The following is an 18118-nucleotide window of genomic DNA, read 5'->3' as shown; positions in this document are numbered from 1 at the left end:
TTTTATATAAACAGAAAGTATGAGAACTAAAATAATAAAAAAGTGACCCCTAGGGACTGAACCAGAAATTGATATATGAGTCGGTGCTGAAATTTAATGACAAATACTCCATCCGTCCCTGAAATTTTGTCACATTTTTTCATTTCCGACCGTCCCACAAAATTTGTCACATTTCACTTTTTACCATTTTTGGTAATGGACCCCACATTCTACTAACGTATTCTCACTCACATTTTATTATAAAACTAATACTTTAAAAGTAGGACCCGCATCCTACCAACTTTTTCAACTCATTTTCCATTACATTTCTTAAACCCGTGCCTGATCAAACTATGACAAAATTTGGAGGACGGAGGGAGTACTATTTTCTTCTCTCTACCCACTTTTCCTCTCCATCGCCTGTGCCCCTGTTACCCTTTCTCATCATCTCATCTGTAAACAAAAAAGCACGTGAATATGAGATGATAGCACCGGCCAAGCCCTTGTTGTAGCGGCAACTTAGCCTATGTTATGTCCGTCCCTGGTGACCCCCGTGTTTTGGAATGGACCAAAATGCTCTTAATATGATCTCCGTGTTTTTAAAATCCACAATTCTCATTATTTCATTTTTTTATCTAGTGGTTGAGATTTGATTTGTAGTTAGTATACATTGATGACTATCCTAATAACCTTATGTTTATGTATATGCAACGACCATGGACCACAATTAACACCGCTCTTAATTGTCATGTGCAAGTGCACACAAATATTGTATATTCAGTTCCCTTAAGAGAAGGCGAGAGAGATAGTAAGTCTAGGTTGCATGTGATTAATGAAGTTTACATACAGATGGGTAGTATTGAAAGTGGATCCATCAATATTTATACAAATTGAATGAACATCTTATTTGATTAAAATGGATATATGATCGTGAGTTGCGAGTAAGTAAAGATAGAAAGAGAGAGGTAGAGCATAATCAGTCGTCAAGCTGAACAAGATCAATCTGTCGAGCGGCCACCTCCAAATCCCATCTCTTATCGGCATCCTCTTTACAACACGATATCCCTATCTGCAACATCTTCTCCATTTGGTTCCTGCTTCCGACGGCGCTAGCTTCCATGTCCTTGTCAAAAACTTTAGAGTATTCCTCACCGGCAATGCCGTTGATCCAGGCGGCTAGGTCGGTGGTGGTGGCGTGAGAGAGGTATCTTCCGGTGAGTATCTCGAGTATGAGGGTGCCGAGGCACCAAACGTCGGTTTTCTTGGAAATGCGGCCGTGCTGAGCGTACTCGGGGGACTTGTAGGCGAGCAGGACGTTGTGGACATAAGTGGAGTTGACGACCGGGTGGAGAGCGTAGTCCATGAGGAGTGGGTTGTATTCGCTGTCCAAGAGGACGTTGGATGATGTCAGGTGCCCGTGCGGCACTGTAATGGTTGGAACCTCATTTTGGAGATATACCAGCCCCTTTGCCACCCCCTTAATGATCTTCAACCTCGTAACCCAGTTAAGCACCCCAGAGTGTTTTCCTGTACACACACAATTGCATCAATCAATCAATCAATCCATCCATCCATATATGACTAATTTAGGGTTTGTATATGGACCATGCAGAAGGGCCGCCAAGCTGCCATTATCTACGAAGTCGAATACCAAGAGCTTCTCCTCCTTGCGGAACAAATAGGCAACGAGTGGCAGCAGGTTGGGGTGGTTGAGCCTCCCTAGCCTCCTCATGTGCTCATGGAAGTCTTCCCGAGCAATGCCGTTCATCTGCTTGAATCTCTTCACAACCAGCGCCTCCCCGTCTACCAGCACCGCCTTGTACGATGCCCCAAAGTTGCCACTTCCCAGAACCTCTGCCGAAGCCTTCATCAGATCCTGCAGGTCAAACTTGTGCCTCCTCTCATCCACGAACGACAGCTTACCAGGCTGGTGCTGATCCGACCTTTTCCCTCCTGCCAGGATTCCCGCCGCATCTGCTTCTGCCACTGCCACTGCCACTGCGGCTGCGGCTGGTGCCGATGGGGCCTTTTCGATGTCAACAGCCGCTGTAATGGGCTTCCCCAGCTGCGGAGTCTCGTTTATGCTGCCGTGCTTGCAGAATTTTGCGAGGAGGAAGATGACTAGGAGAAGGAGTAAGATCCCCACAAGGATCAACAGTATTATCAATGCGATGGGAGTTCTTGATGAAGATGATGATGGTGGTGATGAGGAAGATGAAGATGAGGATGAGGATGATGACGGAGGGTAAAGAGTGGGATCGCATGCGTTGGAGAGAGGGGCCCCACATAGTGCTTTATTACCCGCGAATGCGAGTGGATCCATGAGGTTGAGGGCAGTGGGGATGGGGCCCTCCAATTGGTTGTTGGAGAGGTCGAGCTCTTTGAGAGAGTCGGAGCTGATTTTAGGAATGGTGCCGGTGAAGTGGTTGTTTTGGAGTTTCAACTCAATGAGCTTAGGTGATTCGAGGGATGTGGGGAGGGGCCCGGTGAAGTTATTGTTGGCTAGGTGGACTTTCTTGAGAGAGTACATGCCCCTAAAGGCATCCACCGCAATCTGGCCGGAGAATCGGTTATCGGATAAATACAAGGCCTTGATGGCGCCGACCTTCTTCCAGTCGGGCATGGGACCCTCGAAGGTGTTCCCCATGAAACTGACGGCACGCATGAAACGCAGAGGGGAAAGCGCATCGACGTCGATATTCCCCTTGAGGTTCATCCTCTCCAGCTGTAGGCCCCACACATAGCCGTTGTAGCAGAGCACGCCCAGCCAGTTCCCCCTCTCCCCACTGCAGGGCGGGGTGGCCGGATCCCAGTTTGAGAGGGGTGCCTCTGCATTGGTCAACGAGGACTTAAATTTTAGGAGAGCCTTTGCCTCCACGTCAGAATCCCCTGGGAACTGGGCGGAGCAGGAATAAACCAGAAAATGGACAAGAAAAACAACAATATATATTTGTTTTCTAGGAAATGTGGAATGAAAATTATTCGAATGATGATGTGGGCGCACAGCGGCTTGCGCGCCCGTCGGCATTGTTAATCCCTCAAGATTAACTAACTCCAATCCTCGCCTGTGATTATCAATGCCTCAACTCTTTTTCTCTATGTATTTTCCTTTTCCAATTATTTTCTATTGTTGTTTCTTAGGTTGTGTTCATTTTGGGGTGGGGAGCTTGAGATTCGGGCAAGGAACAAGGCATGGAATAAAAGGCTAGTGGGTGACCATGATTTGTTTCGATAGAGAATAATAGAGTGAGAAATCAACCAATGTTACACCGCCTTTTTAGAACACCATTTCATTACATCCACCACCCTTTTACCTAATCCATTCTTTATATATATCCTGAACCAAACTAATCTACCTAACTTAACGAATCACCATTTGACTCTTTCTTAACCAATATGTTTCAAATTAACTACATTTTCCATATATAACCCAAATAATAATCCAGACTAATTATTATCCACTATATTCGTTGATTTAATCGATAATATTTGTAAATCATGTAATGTGGAACTTACGTCTGACGACCCATCTCCTTGCATAGGGAAAGGAGATTTAGTGGTTTCCAGCAGGGATTTCTCCCTTTTACCTACCTAGGAGTGCCTATCTATAAGGGGGGCTGAAGGCCGAGTACCTGTTAGATATCCGACAGAAGATGGTGGACCGGATTCACAGCTGGTCGCATAGACATCTTTCTCTTGGAGGTCGCCTTGCACTGATCAAGAGCACCCTTGTCACTATCCTTCTTCACATCTTCCAGGTTCTGAAGCCGTATGAGTATTGGATGAAGGACTTGGAGCAGTTCTTGGCAAGGTTATTTTGGGGCACGGTGGAGGAGCAGAGGAAGATTCACTGGGTTAGCTGGAAGAAGAAGATTTGCTTGCCGTTGGATGAGGGAGGCCTCGGCATCCGTCGTTTTCGTGAGCTCGTCAAAGCTTTCAGCATCAAGCTCTGGTGGAGATTTCTCGCGCAGGATTCTTTGTGGGCGCAGTTCACTATGCGCAAATACGGTTTCTATGCCGGTCGTGCTTTTATTTCCCCTTACTCTCCGCATGATAGTTCTATTTGGCGTCGCCTCACTCGTATTAGGGGTCGGGTGCATGGTCTTATTAGATGGTCCCTAGGCGAAGGACGGATTAGTTTCTGGGATGACGTGTGGGTCGTGGATCGCCCCCTTAGGACCCATTGTCCGCCCGAAACTGATCTTCCTGCCGCTGAGGTTTCTAGGTTCTGGCATGGTCATACTTGGCATTTTGAAAAACTGCATGATTACTTGGCTTTGTATGGTGTGCCTTTGTATGTGTTGGATCTTATCAGGACTGTTCCGATTGAGGTGGGCAGGCGGGATGTGATGCGATGGAGCCTCATTGGCGATGGCGAGTTCTCGACGGCCTCAGCTTGGGAGCTCATCCGGACACGGTCCCCTAGATATTTCGGACTTCGCATGGTTTGAAATGTTGGGCTGACCCCGACTATCTCTGTCTTCATCTAGCGCCTCCTCCTCCAGCGGATCCCTGTTGAGTGTTATGTTCAGACTCGTGGTATCTCTCTCGTATCCAAGTGTCTGTGTTGTGTCTCTTCTTTCTCAGTTGAGTCTTCTCAGCATTTGTTTGTGTCGAGTCCTGTGGCGAGATCGGTTTGGGATTTCTTCGATGGCTGGTTCCCCTACATTAGCACACACATTCACACGTGCACTGATATTGCACATAGATTAGGTTTTTGGTGGAGGTCCTCTCACAGGGCCACTGCAATGCACATCAGCTTCATTATCCCTTGTTTAGTATACTGGTTTATTTGGACGGAAAGGAATAGCTTCAAGCACCGCGGAGTTTCTTTTCGTTCCTCCCATGTTATTTGGCAGGTTATTCATCATTTGCGGATCTTGGTGGCGGCGGGCGTGCTCTTACCCCTTCACTGGCGTGGTTGCACTCCGGTTGTCGACTTCATGCCTTCAGTTCCTCCTCGCCGGCGAGTTCTGAGGTCCCTGAGTGTGGTTTGGCATCCACCCGATGATCCTTGGGTGAAGCTGAACACCGATGGGGCCTTTATCACCTCGACGGGACAAGCTGGCGGTGAGGGAGTGGTTCGTGGTTCAGACGGTTCTCTCTTGGGGGCCTTTTGCATTCCTCTCGTAGATGGGTCGGCCTTTGAGGCGGAGTTTTTAGCTCTTCTTCACGGGTTGACAATGGCTATGGAGTTTTCATCGCAGGTTTGGGTCGAGATGGATGCAGCAACAGTGGTCACGGTGTTCACTTTAGGACGCGGGGGAGCAGCGGATGTGAGATATCACATGGCTCGCATTCGCACTTTGCTCTCACAGCTGCAGGTCAGGTTCTCTCACATCTATCGAGAGGGCAACCGGCCAGCCGATTTCCTGGCAGGTAGGGGGGCCCAGACCCCTGCCATCACCTTCTATGATGCGGATTCAGCGCCTCGGTATTTGAAGTCGCTCGTGAGGATGGACCAGTTGCGCTATCCGAACTTCATATTCAGATATCGAGATGATTGACTTCTACACTTGGTTCGTGGTTTTGATTTATGGTTTCTTATTTTCCTTTTTTGGATTTGGCCAACCCTTGGCCATCTTCCTTGTGACTATCATGTTTTTATGGTTCTTTTCTCTTTAGATCTCTCGATTGTTAAATGGGTAGTACCCAGTCTGTGGGGATACCATAGTAGCTTTGTTAGCTCTTGTGATTTGTATCTCTTGTGCGGACCGAGTCACTTTTGGACTTGGTTGATGTATGCTTCTTGGATGGTTTTTGATATAGACAGGTTGGGGGTCTGCCTAAACCCTCCGCAGTGATGGTGCTTGGAAAAAAAAAACGACCAGAGCCTTTGTCCTAGCGGCAAAGAGCTTAGAAATTATTGCATGAGTTGCCGAGTTCGAGCCCTCTTGACATTAGTTGTAATTTCCTCCTATCTATAGTATATGGGTTCATATATTTGTAATTTCCTCCCTTATATAGGAGTTAATTTAAAAAAAACCCTAAACCCTTAAAAAAAATCCTACGCACTAAACCCTACTGTAGGGTATGGTCATTTTTTGATTATCTCTTCGTCGAGTTTGCACGAAAACGCACTAGGCAGCCCCCTCTACCGTATATTTTGAAATCTTTAAAAGCCTAAAACTTCTACGTTACTCGTTCTTGTTGACTACTTCAAGTAGCGTTAGAAATCATATTTGATGGGCAATAGTAGGGTATGATCATTATCTGATTATCTCTTCGTCGAATTTGCACGAAAAAGCATCCCTCTCCGTATATTTTGAAATCTTCAGTGGCCCATAACTTCTTCGTTACTCTTTCTTGTTGACTAATTCAAGTAGCGTTAGAAATCATATTTGATAGGAAACAGTGGGGTATGGTCATTATCTGATTATCTCTTCGTCGAATTTACACAAAGGCGCCCTAGGTAGCCCCTTCCGTATATTTTGAAATCTTCAGAGGCCCGTAACTTCTTCGTTACTTGTCCTTGTTAACTACTTCAAGTAGCGTTAGAAATTGTATTGATGGGAAAGTGTAGGGTATGGTCATTATCTGATTATCTCTTCGTCGAGTTTGCACAAAAACGCCCTAGGCAGCCCCCCTCTACCGTATATTTTGAAATCTTCAGGGGCCCAAAACTTCTTCATTACTCGTCCTTGTTGACTACTTGAAGTAGCGTTAGAAATCATATTTGATGGGCAAAAGTCGAGTATGGTCATTATCTGATTATCTCTTCGTCGAATTTGCACGAAAACGCCTTATGCAGACCCTTCCGTATATTTTGAAATCTTCAAAGGCCCATAACTTTTTCGTTACTCGTCCTTGTTGACTACTTGAAGTAGTGTTAGAAATCATATTTGAAGGGAAACGGTAGGATATGTTCATTATCTGATTATCTCTTCATCGAGTTTGCATGAAAACGCCCTAAGCAGCCCCATCTACCGTATATTTTGAAATCTTCAGATGCCCATAACACCTTCGTTACTCGACTTGTTGGGTACTTGAAGTAGCGTTAGAAATCATATTTGATGGACAACAGTCGGGTATGGTCATTATCTGATTATCTTTTCGTCGAATTTGCACGAAAATGCCCTAGACAGACCCTTCCGTATATTTTGTAATCTTCAAAGGCTCATAACTTTTTCGTTACTCGTCCTTGTTGACTACTTGAAGTAGCGTTAGAAATCATATTATGGATGACATTATTAATTTTTTTATACATACATTAGTAATGGAGCTATTTAATTAGAGAATTTATAGCAGAAATATGATTGAGGGATTGACAAAAGCTTACAATCAACTTGTCTCCATGCTAGATAATCTTTGACGATCTCACTGGATGGGTAGCAAAACAGCACGGCCATCAAATATGGTAGGTGTTCCATCTCTTTCTGGGGGAAAAACTCATTCCATCTCATCATGTACGTTGAAGTGAAGACAGATACTACAGCAGAAACTATATCACTGCCCACAAGTGTGAAGCTATTTTAAACTACATATACGATAATCAAACAGAGGCAACAAGATCGTAATAGAAGAAATACCATACCTGGCAAACATTTGATAAAGCTGGGAGTACTATTCACAAAGCTGGCGAGAAAGTACCAAATAACGTCAAACACATACACACATAGTTAAAAGAGATGATGTGGAAACTGATTTATGACCTGTACTCATCACTAACACCGTAAGCAAAACGATGTCCCTAAATCTTCCAGTACAGCAACTGAACATGTATTCATTAGATTGAGAGCTTGTGCATCATTTGGCTTCTCAAATTCATGAACTTCAGAAAAACCTACCATAATCCCAAACAAATTAGACACTGAGTGCTATTGTCTGACCCAGTTTGGAGCTCCAATTGAAGTAACTAGTTACCTGTGGAAATGACAACCATCAATGCGAACAACAATCCAGGTGCACAACATCAATCTGCTCTCGTGTAGGAAAGATTTGATGTCCTCAGGTGTAGTTTTGTTCAACTCTTCACGAAATTGTGCCAGCTCACCTTTCGATAAACACCCATTTTCACTCCAAAATCTTTTTGATGCAATATTTGCCGAGTTAACTGTTAAAAATTTCCTCCCACATCTTTTGACATGGGAGTCATCAATATACTCCACCTAGTCACAAAAAGAGATAGTTTAACTAGTGTAAGTTGTAACACAAAAATCGAGCCATTCTGCTCATTTGAAAATAAACAAGCACAAAGCCGTAATATTAACAATTACCTTTGTCTTGAGAATGCATGTACCATGGCAAAACATCTCCGGGATATCTTGCTTGTAATTAATGTTAAAACACTGGTAAAGAAATTCATTTTTGTCTTGTTTAAGAGATCCCTGGAGCCACATTTCCACTTAAATGTACCATTTCAAAATTCAAGAGATAAATACACAATACAAAAAAATTGAGAATAGAGAAAGTCAAACAGTCTAAAGTTTACCCTCAAAGTGGCTTGTGCTTCTCTTTTACTCTTTCCACTTTTAATCAGTTGCCAAAGACAAGTATCATACACATTATTTGTGTGACCTGCCAAAAGGATAATAAATTTCAATTTTCTACATAGCATGACCCGAGAATTATATATAGTTGAATGACAGCATTACAACATAAACAGGTGCCATTTGCCTGACAATATCTAGAAATTAATCACGTAAATTTGCACGCAAAATTTACTTACATTCATCTTGTCGCCATAAAATATATGCTTGAAGATCATCACAGCAAATAACTTGAGCCCGAAATGAAGGGACATATTTCAACTCTTTCTGAGGAAAAAGAGCCCTCCACTTGGAAACATAAGCGGATGTAAATAAAGACACAATAACAGAGCTTATCTTGCTGCAAAGTATACTTTTAGTCAGCAATCGTGATACTCATGATCTTGTATCATGCTTCACAATAAAATAGAATAAATAAAACTTAAAATTTTTATATTCTAAGTTCAAAATTTAGTATTCAGGGAGATCAAAGTCAAAGACACAGACTTTATTGTAATAACACAAAAAAACATGGAATATTGTAAATGAAACATCAATAAAGATCCCATCTTTTAGAAGTAAAAATTGTTTAGAATTTACCTGCTGCGCCGCTTGTAGAACTTGGTTTTCTTTTGGAATATGAAACTACACAAACCAAATAAAAGTTTCATAGACCAAACAATGGAAGGAAAGAGATTTGTGTGTAAGATATGTTGTTGACTACCTGTGCTCACCAGCGCAACCATACGAGAATATAACATCTGGAAACTGCTCCATAACAGCAATGGCACACTCGTTCATTAACTCTAATGCTTTCACGTCATTTGGTTTCTCAAACTCATGCACTTCAGAAAACCTATATGATAGGACTTATTATCTTGAAGAAGTGTGTAAACTTGTTTACAGACTATGCTTCAAAACATACCTGCAGAAACCACGGGCATGAACATAGATGATGATGGTGTAGGGCCGCATGATCACATCCTGCACCTCAAATGACTTCACATATTCGTATTTGCTATTCGCCATTTCACTAAATTGCACTGGAAAGAAGGGCGGCAAACACAGTAGCGGCTAAGGTTTTGATCAAATTTAAATCATATAAACAAGATAATATCCAATCACATCTAGTATAGAACTAGAGGAAAATAACAATTCCAGTAAATCCCCCAAAATAAAGAAGAAATTCTCGGTTTATCATATTTTCCTACCAATTAAAGTATAGAAACAGCAAGGATTCGAATTCTTCACTTTAACATAGAAATTGGATTTGATTCATGCCAATAACCCAAAAGGAAACAAGCAAGATAAATGTCTACCTTGTAAAAATTGAGAAGGAGATATGGCCGTCGGAGAGATGAACAAAAAACGACTAATTTGCAGTCGCGGCTGGTTTCGCCGCTTCACTAAATTGAGGGAAGAGAGATTAGGGTTTTCTCCACTCCTTCGCCTTCGTATCTTTATACAATTCTTTCATTTTAATAGGTTATTGCACAATTTATTATTTAGGAGTTTCATTTATTTTTTACTACTACCAGTGTTAGCACCACGGACCAAAGAATTTTTCTGCTAATGAATACAAATTAAAAATAATTTAAAAAATTATCGTTATATACACGTTATAAAAAAGGAAGAATGATCCTCGTAGTCTAAAAAATCTATACGAAACAAAATTTAATACATTTGTAATTTGTGAGAAGAAATAAAATTACTCATGCAACTTACATTTTCAATAAATAATGTCTAGTTCATAAGTTATGGGGAGAAAAAACATACATTTTCATAAGTAGAAACAAATAACGAACAAAAAGTTCATAAGTTTTGAAACACTTCTTTTAAACAACATTAACATTGGAATCACCACTGATATCGTCTTCATCTCTACAAACTAAAATCTTCAAACATTTATGACTTGTGATTTTATTTGTATTATATACAAAGAGTACGATTACGACATAGAATTATTTTGTACAATTTTATCTGATGAATGCCATCACCCAAACATTATCATTTTGTGTAATTAATTTTTAACGTTTCTTGAATATATAATATATAGTTATATGCAAGTTTAGGGAATTTGTTTATGATTTTCTCTAAAATTATAAAATTATACAAAAATTTATAATGCTATCTTAATAACAACCAATAAGAAAAAACCAAATGTCTCAATTGAAAAAAAAACTTAAATTGCAACCAATATTATACTCGTATCAAATTGATTCAACACTACAGGTTTTGATAACTTTGTTAGAGTTTTGTTGTAACACCCCAAGTTTTCGTACACGGATTCGGAGTATAAAAAAAAATTTGGACGAAGAGACACTTGGAATCAAAGTGCAAATAAATTAATTCAAGGATAAAGGTAAAAGATATACTTTATTAGAAAAATACTTGAGAAGTATTTTTACAAGAATGATGGAATTGCAAGTAGTATATGAGTACTTTGAAAGGGACTACACATATATGGATTATGTCATGTGGTACAACATTGGTGAGATACTAGTTAAATTCTATCTTCCTCTCCTTCTCTTCCCTCTCGTTCCTTGCTTCCATAAAGCTCCAAGGAGACAGCTAGAGTACCTACAAAATTAACACCAAATGGGGGATCAAAATATGACTCATAAGTAAAGGGGAAGAGGGGCACAAGCTCAAATAAGAAAAAGGAATTAGTAGGCGAAATAGGGCAGCCAGGGGCTGGCATTGTAGGGCATGAAATCAGCCATTTGCCACCTTTCCAAAGTTTCACCAAAGTGGAAATAATGACAAGTGAAGCAAGAAAGATGAGCTTATCTTCAAACCCAAATGAGAGGAACCACACTCTCCCAAAATACAAAATGAGATCAGCTAAATAGCCTTCCAGGAATTTCACCAATTTAGGCATGGAAGCCTATTAAGAAAATATGAAAGGGGAGGCAACCCCTAACTGGATTTGGAGAATCCAGCTCCCAAGGATCAGCCCTCACTAGCCAAGGACTCGGCTATAAATACCACCCATCTCGATTCCATATACCTCTATGCCAAGAGGTCAATTGTAGTCTCCTAGAGATAGCATGAGTTGGCCTTTCGCCTGCCAAGGAAATTCCAAAAATGGTTAGATTCCTCCATCAACAAAATCCAAGGAAAAAGTTTATTCATGGAAATGGTAAGTAGCCATTTAAGATCTTGCAAAGAGCCTCTGCATTGATATCCCTCTTCCAAAGAAATAAACCACAATGAACTCATCAAATAATGAGCTTCCCAAGGCATACACCAATTTGGTATAGAAGCTTTTAAGCTCAACAAAAGAGAGATGAACAATTAGCTCAAAAGGGAATTTGGCATCTTCCACACAATGACCAAGAGATACGAGAAATAGCAAGTATAGAGGCTCTACAATGTCTTACACCAATTTAGGCATAGAAGCTTTAAGCTCAAAATCAAAAGGTGGAAGGGACAATAGATCAAAGTAGGAGTGGAAGCTCCCAAGGTCTGCCACAAAAGTCCAAGAAATTTAGCTATATAAACAGCCACAAACCCCTTTCTCTCCTACCCCTTTCGACACCCAATTTTTTTTATACACCAAGGATGTGCAGCAGTGAGGAGGGAGAAGGGCAAATAGTGGCAGCAAGCAATAGCCACAACAACTAAGGAATCACCAAAGCAAGGTAATTCTCCCCAACATCTTTTACGAAAATAGCATTCATATAGATCCCAACATAGCAATTATAAGATAGGACGTAGAGAACATAGAAGTAGCATCAATCAACAGTTAGTACCAACATCAAGATCAAGCCTTTAATCACAACCATGGCCCATGCTTCTAAGATCACACATAGTTGCTGCCGGAAACTCGAAAGAATTAAGTTTTAGTAGAAGTTAGGGGACTTAGCTTAAAGCCGAAGGGCTGCCCCACGACCTCCGACAGCGGCTAAGACACGAGGGCAGCCGCGCGGACTCCTCGGCGGTAGCAACGGCGATCACAAGAGCCGGCAACAACGAGCGGAAAGGCGGCAGAGAGCAGCGCCAACCGACTGCGTGATGCCGGGCTGAGCACAGCGACGGAGACAGCGATGCCGCTGAGAGGGAACCTGCCGCGTGAGGGTGCGACGGCGGTGGCAGCAGCGGCTCCTGGTCCGGCACGGAATCGCCACTGAGACATCGTCGGAGCTAGCTGCGGAGTCGCAGAGCGAGAGGAAGCTCGACGGTGAGAGAAACAGAGAAAGATAGGGAGAAGACCGATGGGAATCACCGGCGATAGGGAGCGCCGGCGATTCGATCAGTGATGGACGGCCGACGGCTGTGGAGCTGTACAGCGAGAGTGAGCTCGACGGGAGCCGGAGGCGGCGCTGTGGAGAGCTGGCGGCGAGGTTTTGAGAGAAAGAGAAATTGAGAATGAGAATTGGAGAAGGAGAACTTGAGGAGAGATGAGGAGATGATGGAGCCGCTGCTTCTTCATCTTGAATTTTAGGGATTTTCAATTTGAGAATGAAGATGGGGAATTTTGATGGAAGAGAAGGAAGTACCGATGGAAGAGAGTATAATTGGGGGCTGCTCTTTTAATTAATAAAGTGGGTTCCGTAATGGATTAAGCAAGTTGGGCCTTAACAATTAAATAGACAATTTGGGCTGCCCACTCTGGATTAATTGAATTCTGGGCCTCTAAAATAAATGGAGAAGTTGGACCATTTTATTCAATTGTAGAGTTTGGACCGAGAACTTTCAATAATTATTTGGGAAAGGAATTAATTTAAGGAATTAAGCTTGGATCTTAATTAAATTAATTTCCGAATAATTTGAGTTCGAAGATGGAAAAATTAAAGCAGAGACGCGAAGGGCCGACCGGCGTCGCCCCTCGAAGCCATGGGCGGCCTTAAGAAAAATCCGAAGAAAGGAATTTAAAGAGGGATTGCAAGAATCCATATTTTACTATTTAAGGGATAATAGAATTTCTCCAAGATAAGTAAAGCGAACAATTAAGTACTACCGCACAATAAAGCCGAGTTAGGATTTAAGGAAAAAATCCCATAACCCGAGACTAAGAGATAGATGCTTTCCTATAGGATGCATGCATTTTTTTTTCTTCTCAGAAAAATAGTTCGAGTACTAATTAGCGTGTTACGCTATTTATTTTAAAGGAGAATTTATACAAGGGCAAAGTAAGGCCGACGGGAGAATTTTAATTGAGGAGTAAACGTATCAGGTGGGCTTTCGTTTAATATCCAGCACTATAGTGTGGATATAAAGCAAATGTTTTGAAGTTATGAAATACCTTTTTGTCAAAAATGGAGATGTGATCGTTTCTTTTAAAGTTGTTGTCATGCCATAAAATGTTTATTTTGAGACCTGTCTGTGAGGGCTATATGCCGGGAGTTTGGCGATGCCAACAAAATTTGATAACGAATTCGGGTCTGAGAGTGGGTAAAATCCCAACACAGACTTACACGCGCGAGCGCTGTGAGCCATCCTAGAGAGAGGTTGGCCGGCGAGGGTGCTTGTTGAAGGTGGCCACCTACAACAGCACACTGGATTCTCAGACATGGTGGAAATATCAAGAACTTAGACTGCAGTCGGACTTTTAAGATCACAAAAGAATTTAGTATGCTCGGGCCTTTTAAGAAAACCCCCGTGTGATACTGTTGATGGATGACAACTTATATTGTATGTTTGTTTTTGGCAAGTGCCCACTGAGTACTCATGTACTCAGCCCTGCATGTATTTATAAATGTGCAGATTAAGCAATAGGGTGGAGGCGTGCTGATCAGAGTCGATGCTACTTAAGTAAATAAGTGTGGATCTCTCGACGCTTCGTGTCTTCATACGCGAAGTCGTTTTCTGGACTTTTTCCGCTGCAGTTTGTTAAGAGAGTATAGTGAACTCTCATCATCGAAACTCTGATTCATTTTGATGAAATGCCATTGTTATTCAAATCCTTGTAATCGAATACTTGGATCTTATCTATCATATTGTTTGACTTTTCAATGTGCAAGTTCTATCTTCATTTCTTCCATATTTCTTTAAATCCCTTTATTAGTTGCGATTTATTCGCTTTTGCTATCCTTGGCAAAGTGCGGTCGTGACATTTGTATACTAGAAATCACGTTTCAGGTGATTGAATACTATAAAAACTCTTAGATCATTTTCCAATGAATAAAACAGATCATTTTGTCATAATGTTGTTACGTTTTTACATTTAATGGTTATTTAAATACATATTTAAATGTATAAGAAACTTAACAAAGTCTAAGTCTTTGTTTTAGTAGACCGGTTGTGGGCGTCGTCCACTGTAAGGTAACACGGTCAGTTCTGAACAAAGAAAAAGAAGAATTTCACAACCTAGATAGGCCTAGCCTAGACTACCTATCGAGAAATGTTGCAATGTCAGTACGATTGTTTCTAAGCCTTAATGAAACAAGATGACATTGGTGTGTGGTATAGCACTGAACGGATCTAACAGCAAGACGTGTTTTTATGCTATCTACTGATAGACGAGGTCTTGATAAATAAATATTTCTTAATCTACATACGTTAGCATTGAGCATATGATATTAATTTTACGCTGCTTTGATCTATCAAATGGTGTGGGTTTTTCGTAACCCAATAAGCCTGGTATTTTGGGTGGTGTTAATTAGTATCTGGCGGTGCTAGGATTGCTATTATGTAGAAACGCACGCGAGGGGAGTCTCGTTTGATAATATCCCCAAGAGAGGTCGAAACGAAGTTTTATTATTCAGGAACCTAGCTAGTTGGAGTTTGATCACTCTATGAATAATAAATAAGGATTTCGAGCCGAGTCCACTCTTAGAATTAAATAAGAAATTAATTAATTAAGTTCATAGCAGATAATAATTAATTAATGAACATTTGGATCTTAAGTGCGGGAAAAAATTTAATTTTAAATGGAAACCCGAATTACTCGTAATTTGGGATTTGGATGGGCAGTGCAATATTATTTATGTAGTAGCTGCAAATAATATTCCAATTATAGCTTATATTAAATTATGGGTTTTAATTAATTAGTCCTAAGCTAATTGGGAGAGGTCATATCCAAATCTTCCATAGATCTCTGACTGGGCCCAATATGAACTAATTATAAATAAGAGAATAAAGGAAATACAAACAAAACAATTTTCTCATCAAAATTTTCGAAAATTTTGATTTTTCTCTCTAGAGCTGGTCGAATTTTTTGAGTCTCCTCCGTGAGAATTCTGTCTTCTTTATTCGAGTCCTAAGTGTTCCGGTGAGATCAGCACACACTGATATCGGAGTACGGCTTGGAAAACCAGTCAGAAGATCTGTGGTCGAGTATTAAAGATCGACAAGTGGAGAAGTAGCAAGCCATCTACAATTCTTTGGATAATCAAGAAGGTATTACTTATGTTCCGTAGAAAAGCATGTTTTAATTCAAGTTATGAGCATGATACATGTGATAATTGCGCGAATAGAGTTTGTCTGAATAATCTGCTAAATAGATCTAGCCTCTGATTTATTGCACGCTTCCGCTGCCAGTTCCATCAATTGGTATCAAGCCAATTTTTGGCTCTGATTATTTGGATTTAAATTTTTGCGAAATTCATGTCTGCATGTTTTATTTTGATCTCGAAGCATGTCCTTGATGTTAGAAATTAGAATTACCTGATGAACACGAGAACTATCGAATCAATGAACTTGAATTATTCGAATTTGGGAGACGTGCGGTTCGTCGGCGCTTGCGCCAGGACGAATCGCGCAACGTGAATTCGAAGTAAGGTCATCGAAGTAGTGGGAGCTCGGATTCCCTATCACGGGGCGACGCGCAGACGAGCGAGGGCTCGTGCGCGCCGCGGCCGAGACCGCGAACCAGGCGCCACCTACTCCGAGAGCTGCCGAGACGCCAAGCCGCACCAGTCCGAGCCCTAGGCGGAATAAGGCCGAGACCTCCTCGCCCCAGCGCGAGCAGCTAGCCGAGCCAGTGGGAGCAGGAGGTGCGCCGGGAGCCGAGAAGGGAGTGAGCAGCGGCCGAGAGTAGGCGCGCCTACGTGCGCTGCTGGCCGAGGATGTTCGACGCCCGACTGGCCGAGACGTCGAGCCAGGTTCAAGTTGCAGAACGCCCGACTAGCTGAGCCAGATCCGAGCCAGGCTGAGACGTGACGCGCCTTGCGCGACACGGGTCCTGCACACCTGCGTGCCGCCAGGAGATGCCTGCGCGCGTGCTTCGGGTTCCGGCGACGAACTCGCCGGATATTCATCGTCGTTGATTCGTGCGAACCTCGAACAACGAGATAACGATGGAGGAATATTTTAATTCAATTGAATAAATAAGATATCATTAAAATAATATTATTTAACAGATTTTGGAAGATTTCCTTAGATTTTAGGAAAAATTTTGATTATTGACTATATCCATGGACATAAATATATTAATTATATTCCTAGATGATATAGACAAGAATAATTAAATAGTTTCCTAAACATAATATATATCTAGAATCCTAATTAGGATAGATATATATAAGATTATATTAAATAATATTTATTCTCTTCCTTATCTTGAACAAGGAATTAATTTAAGTTTAATTATTCATGTCCGTCCAAGATATAAATAATTTGAATTATTTAAGATACATATTATAAAATACATGAATAAGAATTAAACTTTAGAAAATTAACGTAACTTCCTTAAACAAGATACCTAAAGATAATAAAAGATTTAATTATCCAGTCAATTGAATGCCAACAGAATTTAATTGAGCCTTTAATCTGCCCTAAGGCTTAGGATAATTAATAAAAAAACCATTACTAAAATATCTAAGCGATAATTACAAACTAAGTTTGTAAATGGTCTCCATCGGTTGGTCTGCAACATTATGACGCTTATTTCTAATATTATCGTCACTCATGCTGTGGGGAAATAATCCTAAGAAATAGCAAGTTCATATAGGCGGACTTCTCAATATAAATTGTTTGAACTAGAAATTAGTTTCTAATATTATCGTCACCCATGCTGTGGGGACAATAATCCTAAGAAATTACAAGTTTCAGAAGTTCAGACGGAATTTATGAGATAGCTTGATTTTGTTATCAACACATGAACAGTGTCATGGGAGTATGTTGTAGATATGAAATTCTGTAATGCTAAATCTGGTGGTCGTGCTTAGGCAACATTTGGCGACCAATCGACGGACCCCAACCCAGTTCCTGAACTGTTTAAAAAGCCTAACTCCACGGTAAAAGGAAGTTGTTCATGAACTAGGTTTGGAGCTTTTGTCTTTCTTGTTCAGGAGGTGTAACTGATTTGAAATAGATTTGTAGGGTATTTTGTCTAGATTTATTACGATGTAAAGCAATTGGGATGGTTTGAATTCAATTTTCTTTCAACATTATTCTCTTCAATCTGTACATTATTCAATTTCCTTTCAACATTATTCTCTTCAATCTGTACATTATTCACTGATCCTAATGTACATTATTAGATACTATTGGTACATTATTTACCGTACCAAATCTTAAACGCATTAAAAATAAAATTTAATTCATGTGGTGGTGCTATACCTAGCCCATGGGTTGCTAAACCCAAGGGGAATGATTTCAAACTCTCTGCCCTTTGTGATGGTTCCGTTTGTGAGTGGGTACTACAACCTAGCCCCATGGATTGCTAAACCCAAAGGGCATGAATTCAATTTCCTCTCAACATTAATTCTTTTCAATCTGTACAT

General features: G+C 41.1%; 2 protein-coding genes and 1 long non-coding RNA gene across 4 annotated transcripts; 1 reads left to right on the top strand and 2 right to left on the bottom strand.

Moving 5' to 3' along the window:
• Window positions 1-803: 803 nt before the first annotated feature.
• Window positions 804-3157, bottom strand: LOC121791827 (pollen receptor-like kinase 5). The gene is made up of 2 exons (XM_042189653.1): window positions 1585-3157; window positions 804-1506 (listed from the first exon to the last, which is right to left on the bottom strand). Exons 1-2 carry the CDS (start codon window positions 3005-3007, stop codon window positions 956-958), a joined length of 1974 nt encoding a protein of 657 aa, XP_042045587.1. The 5' UTR covers window positions 3008-3157; the 3' UTR covers window positions 804-955.
• A 4665-nt stretch (window positions 3158-7822) lies between these two features.
• Window positions 7823-9923, bottom strand: LOC121791829 (tRNA(His) guanylyltransferase 1-like). Of its 2 annotated transcripts, none has more exons than XM_042189656.1 (8): window positions 9767-9907; window positions 9373-9521; window positions 9172-9303; window positions 9048-9092; window positions 8648-8808; window positions 8411-8496; window positions 8196-8306; window positions 7823-8087 (listed from the first exon to the last, which is right to left on the bottom strand). In XM_042189656.1, the coding sequence occupies exons 2-8, from the start codon at window positions 9474-9476 to the stop codon at window positions 7839-7841; spliced, it is 888 nt and encodes a 295-aa protein (XP_042045590.1). In that variant the 5' UTR covers window positions 9477-9521; window positions 9767-9907; the 3' UTR covers window positions 7823-7838. The 2 variants fall into 2 exon arrangements, with proteins under 2 accessions (XP_042045590.1, XP_042045589.1); XM_042189655.1 differs by having other exon boundaries at window positions 7824-8087; window positions 9373-9490; window positions 9767-9923.
• A 1043-nt stretch (window positions 9924-10966) lies between these two features.
• On the top strand, window positions 10967-14433 carry LOC121791830. The gene is made up of 2 exons (XR_006048752.1): window positions 10967-13626; window positions 14157-14433. It is a non-coding gene; the product is annotated as an uncharacterized LOC121791830 (long non-coding RNA).
• Window positions 14434-18118: the final 3685 nt, after the last annotated feature.

This window comes from Salvia splendens, unplaced genomic scaffold (assembly GCF_004379255.2).
Source record: "Salvia splendens isolate huo1 unplaced genomic scaffold, SspV2 ctg929, whole genome shotgun sequence".
Classification (NCBI taxonomy): Eukaryota; Viridiplantae; Streptophyta; class Magnoliopsida; order Lamiales; family Lamiaceae; genus Salvia; species Salvia splendens.
The sequence above is the reverse complement of the archived record's forward strand: the minus strand, read 5'-3'. Positions and strand labels throughout refer to the sequence as shown.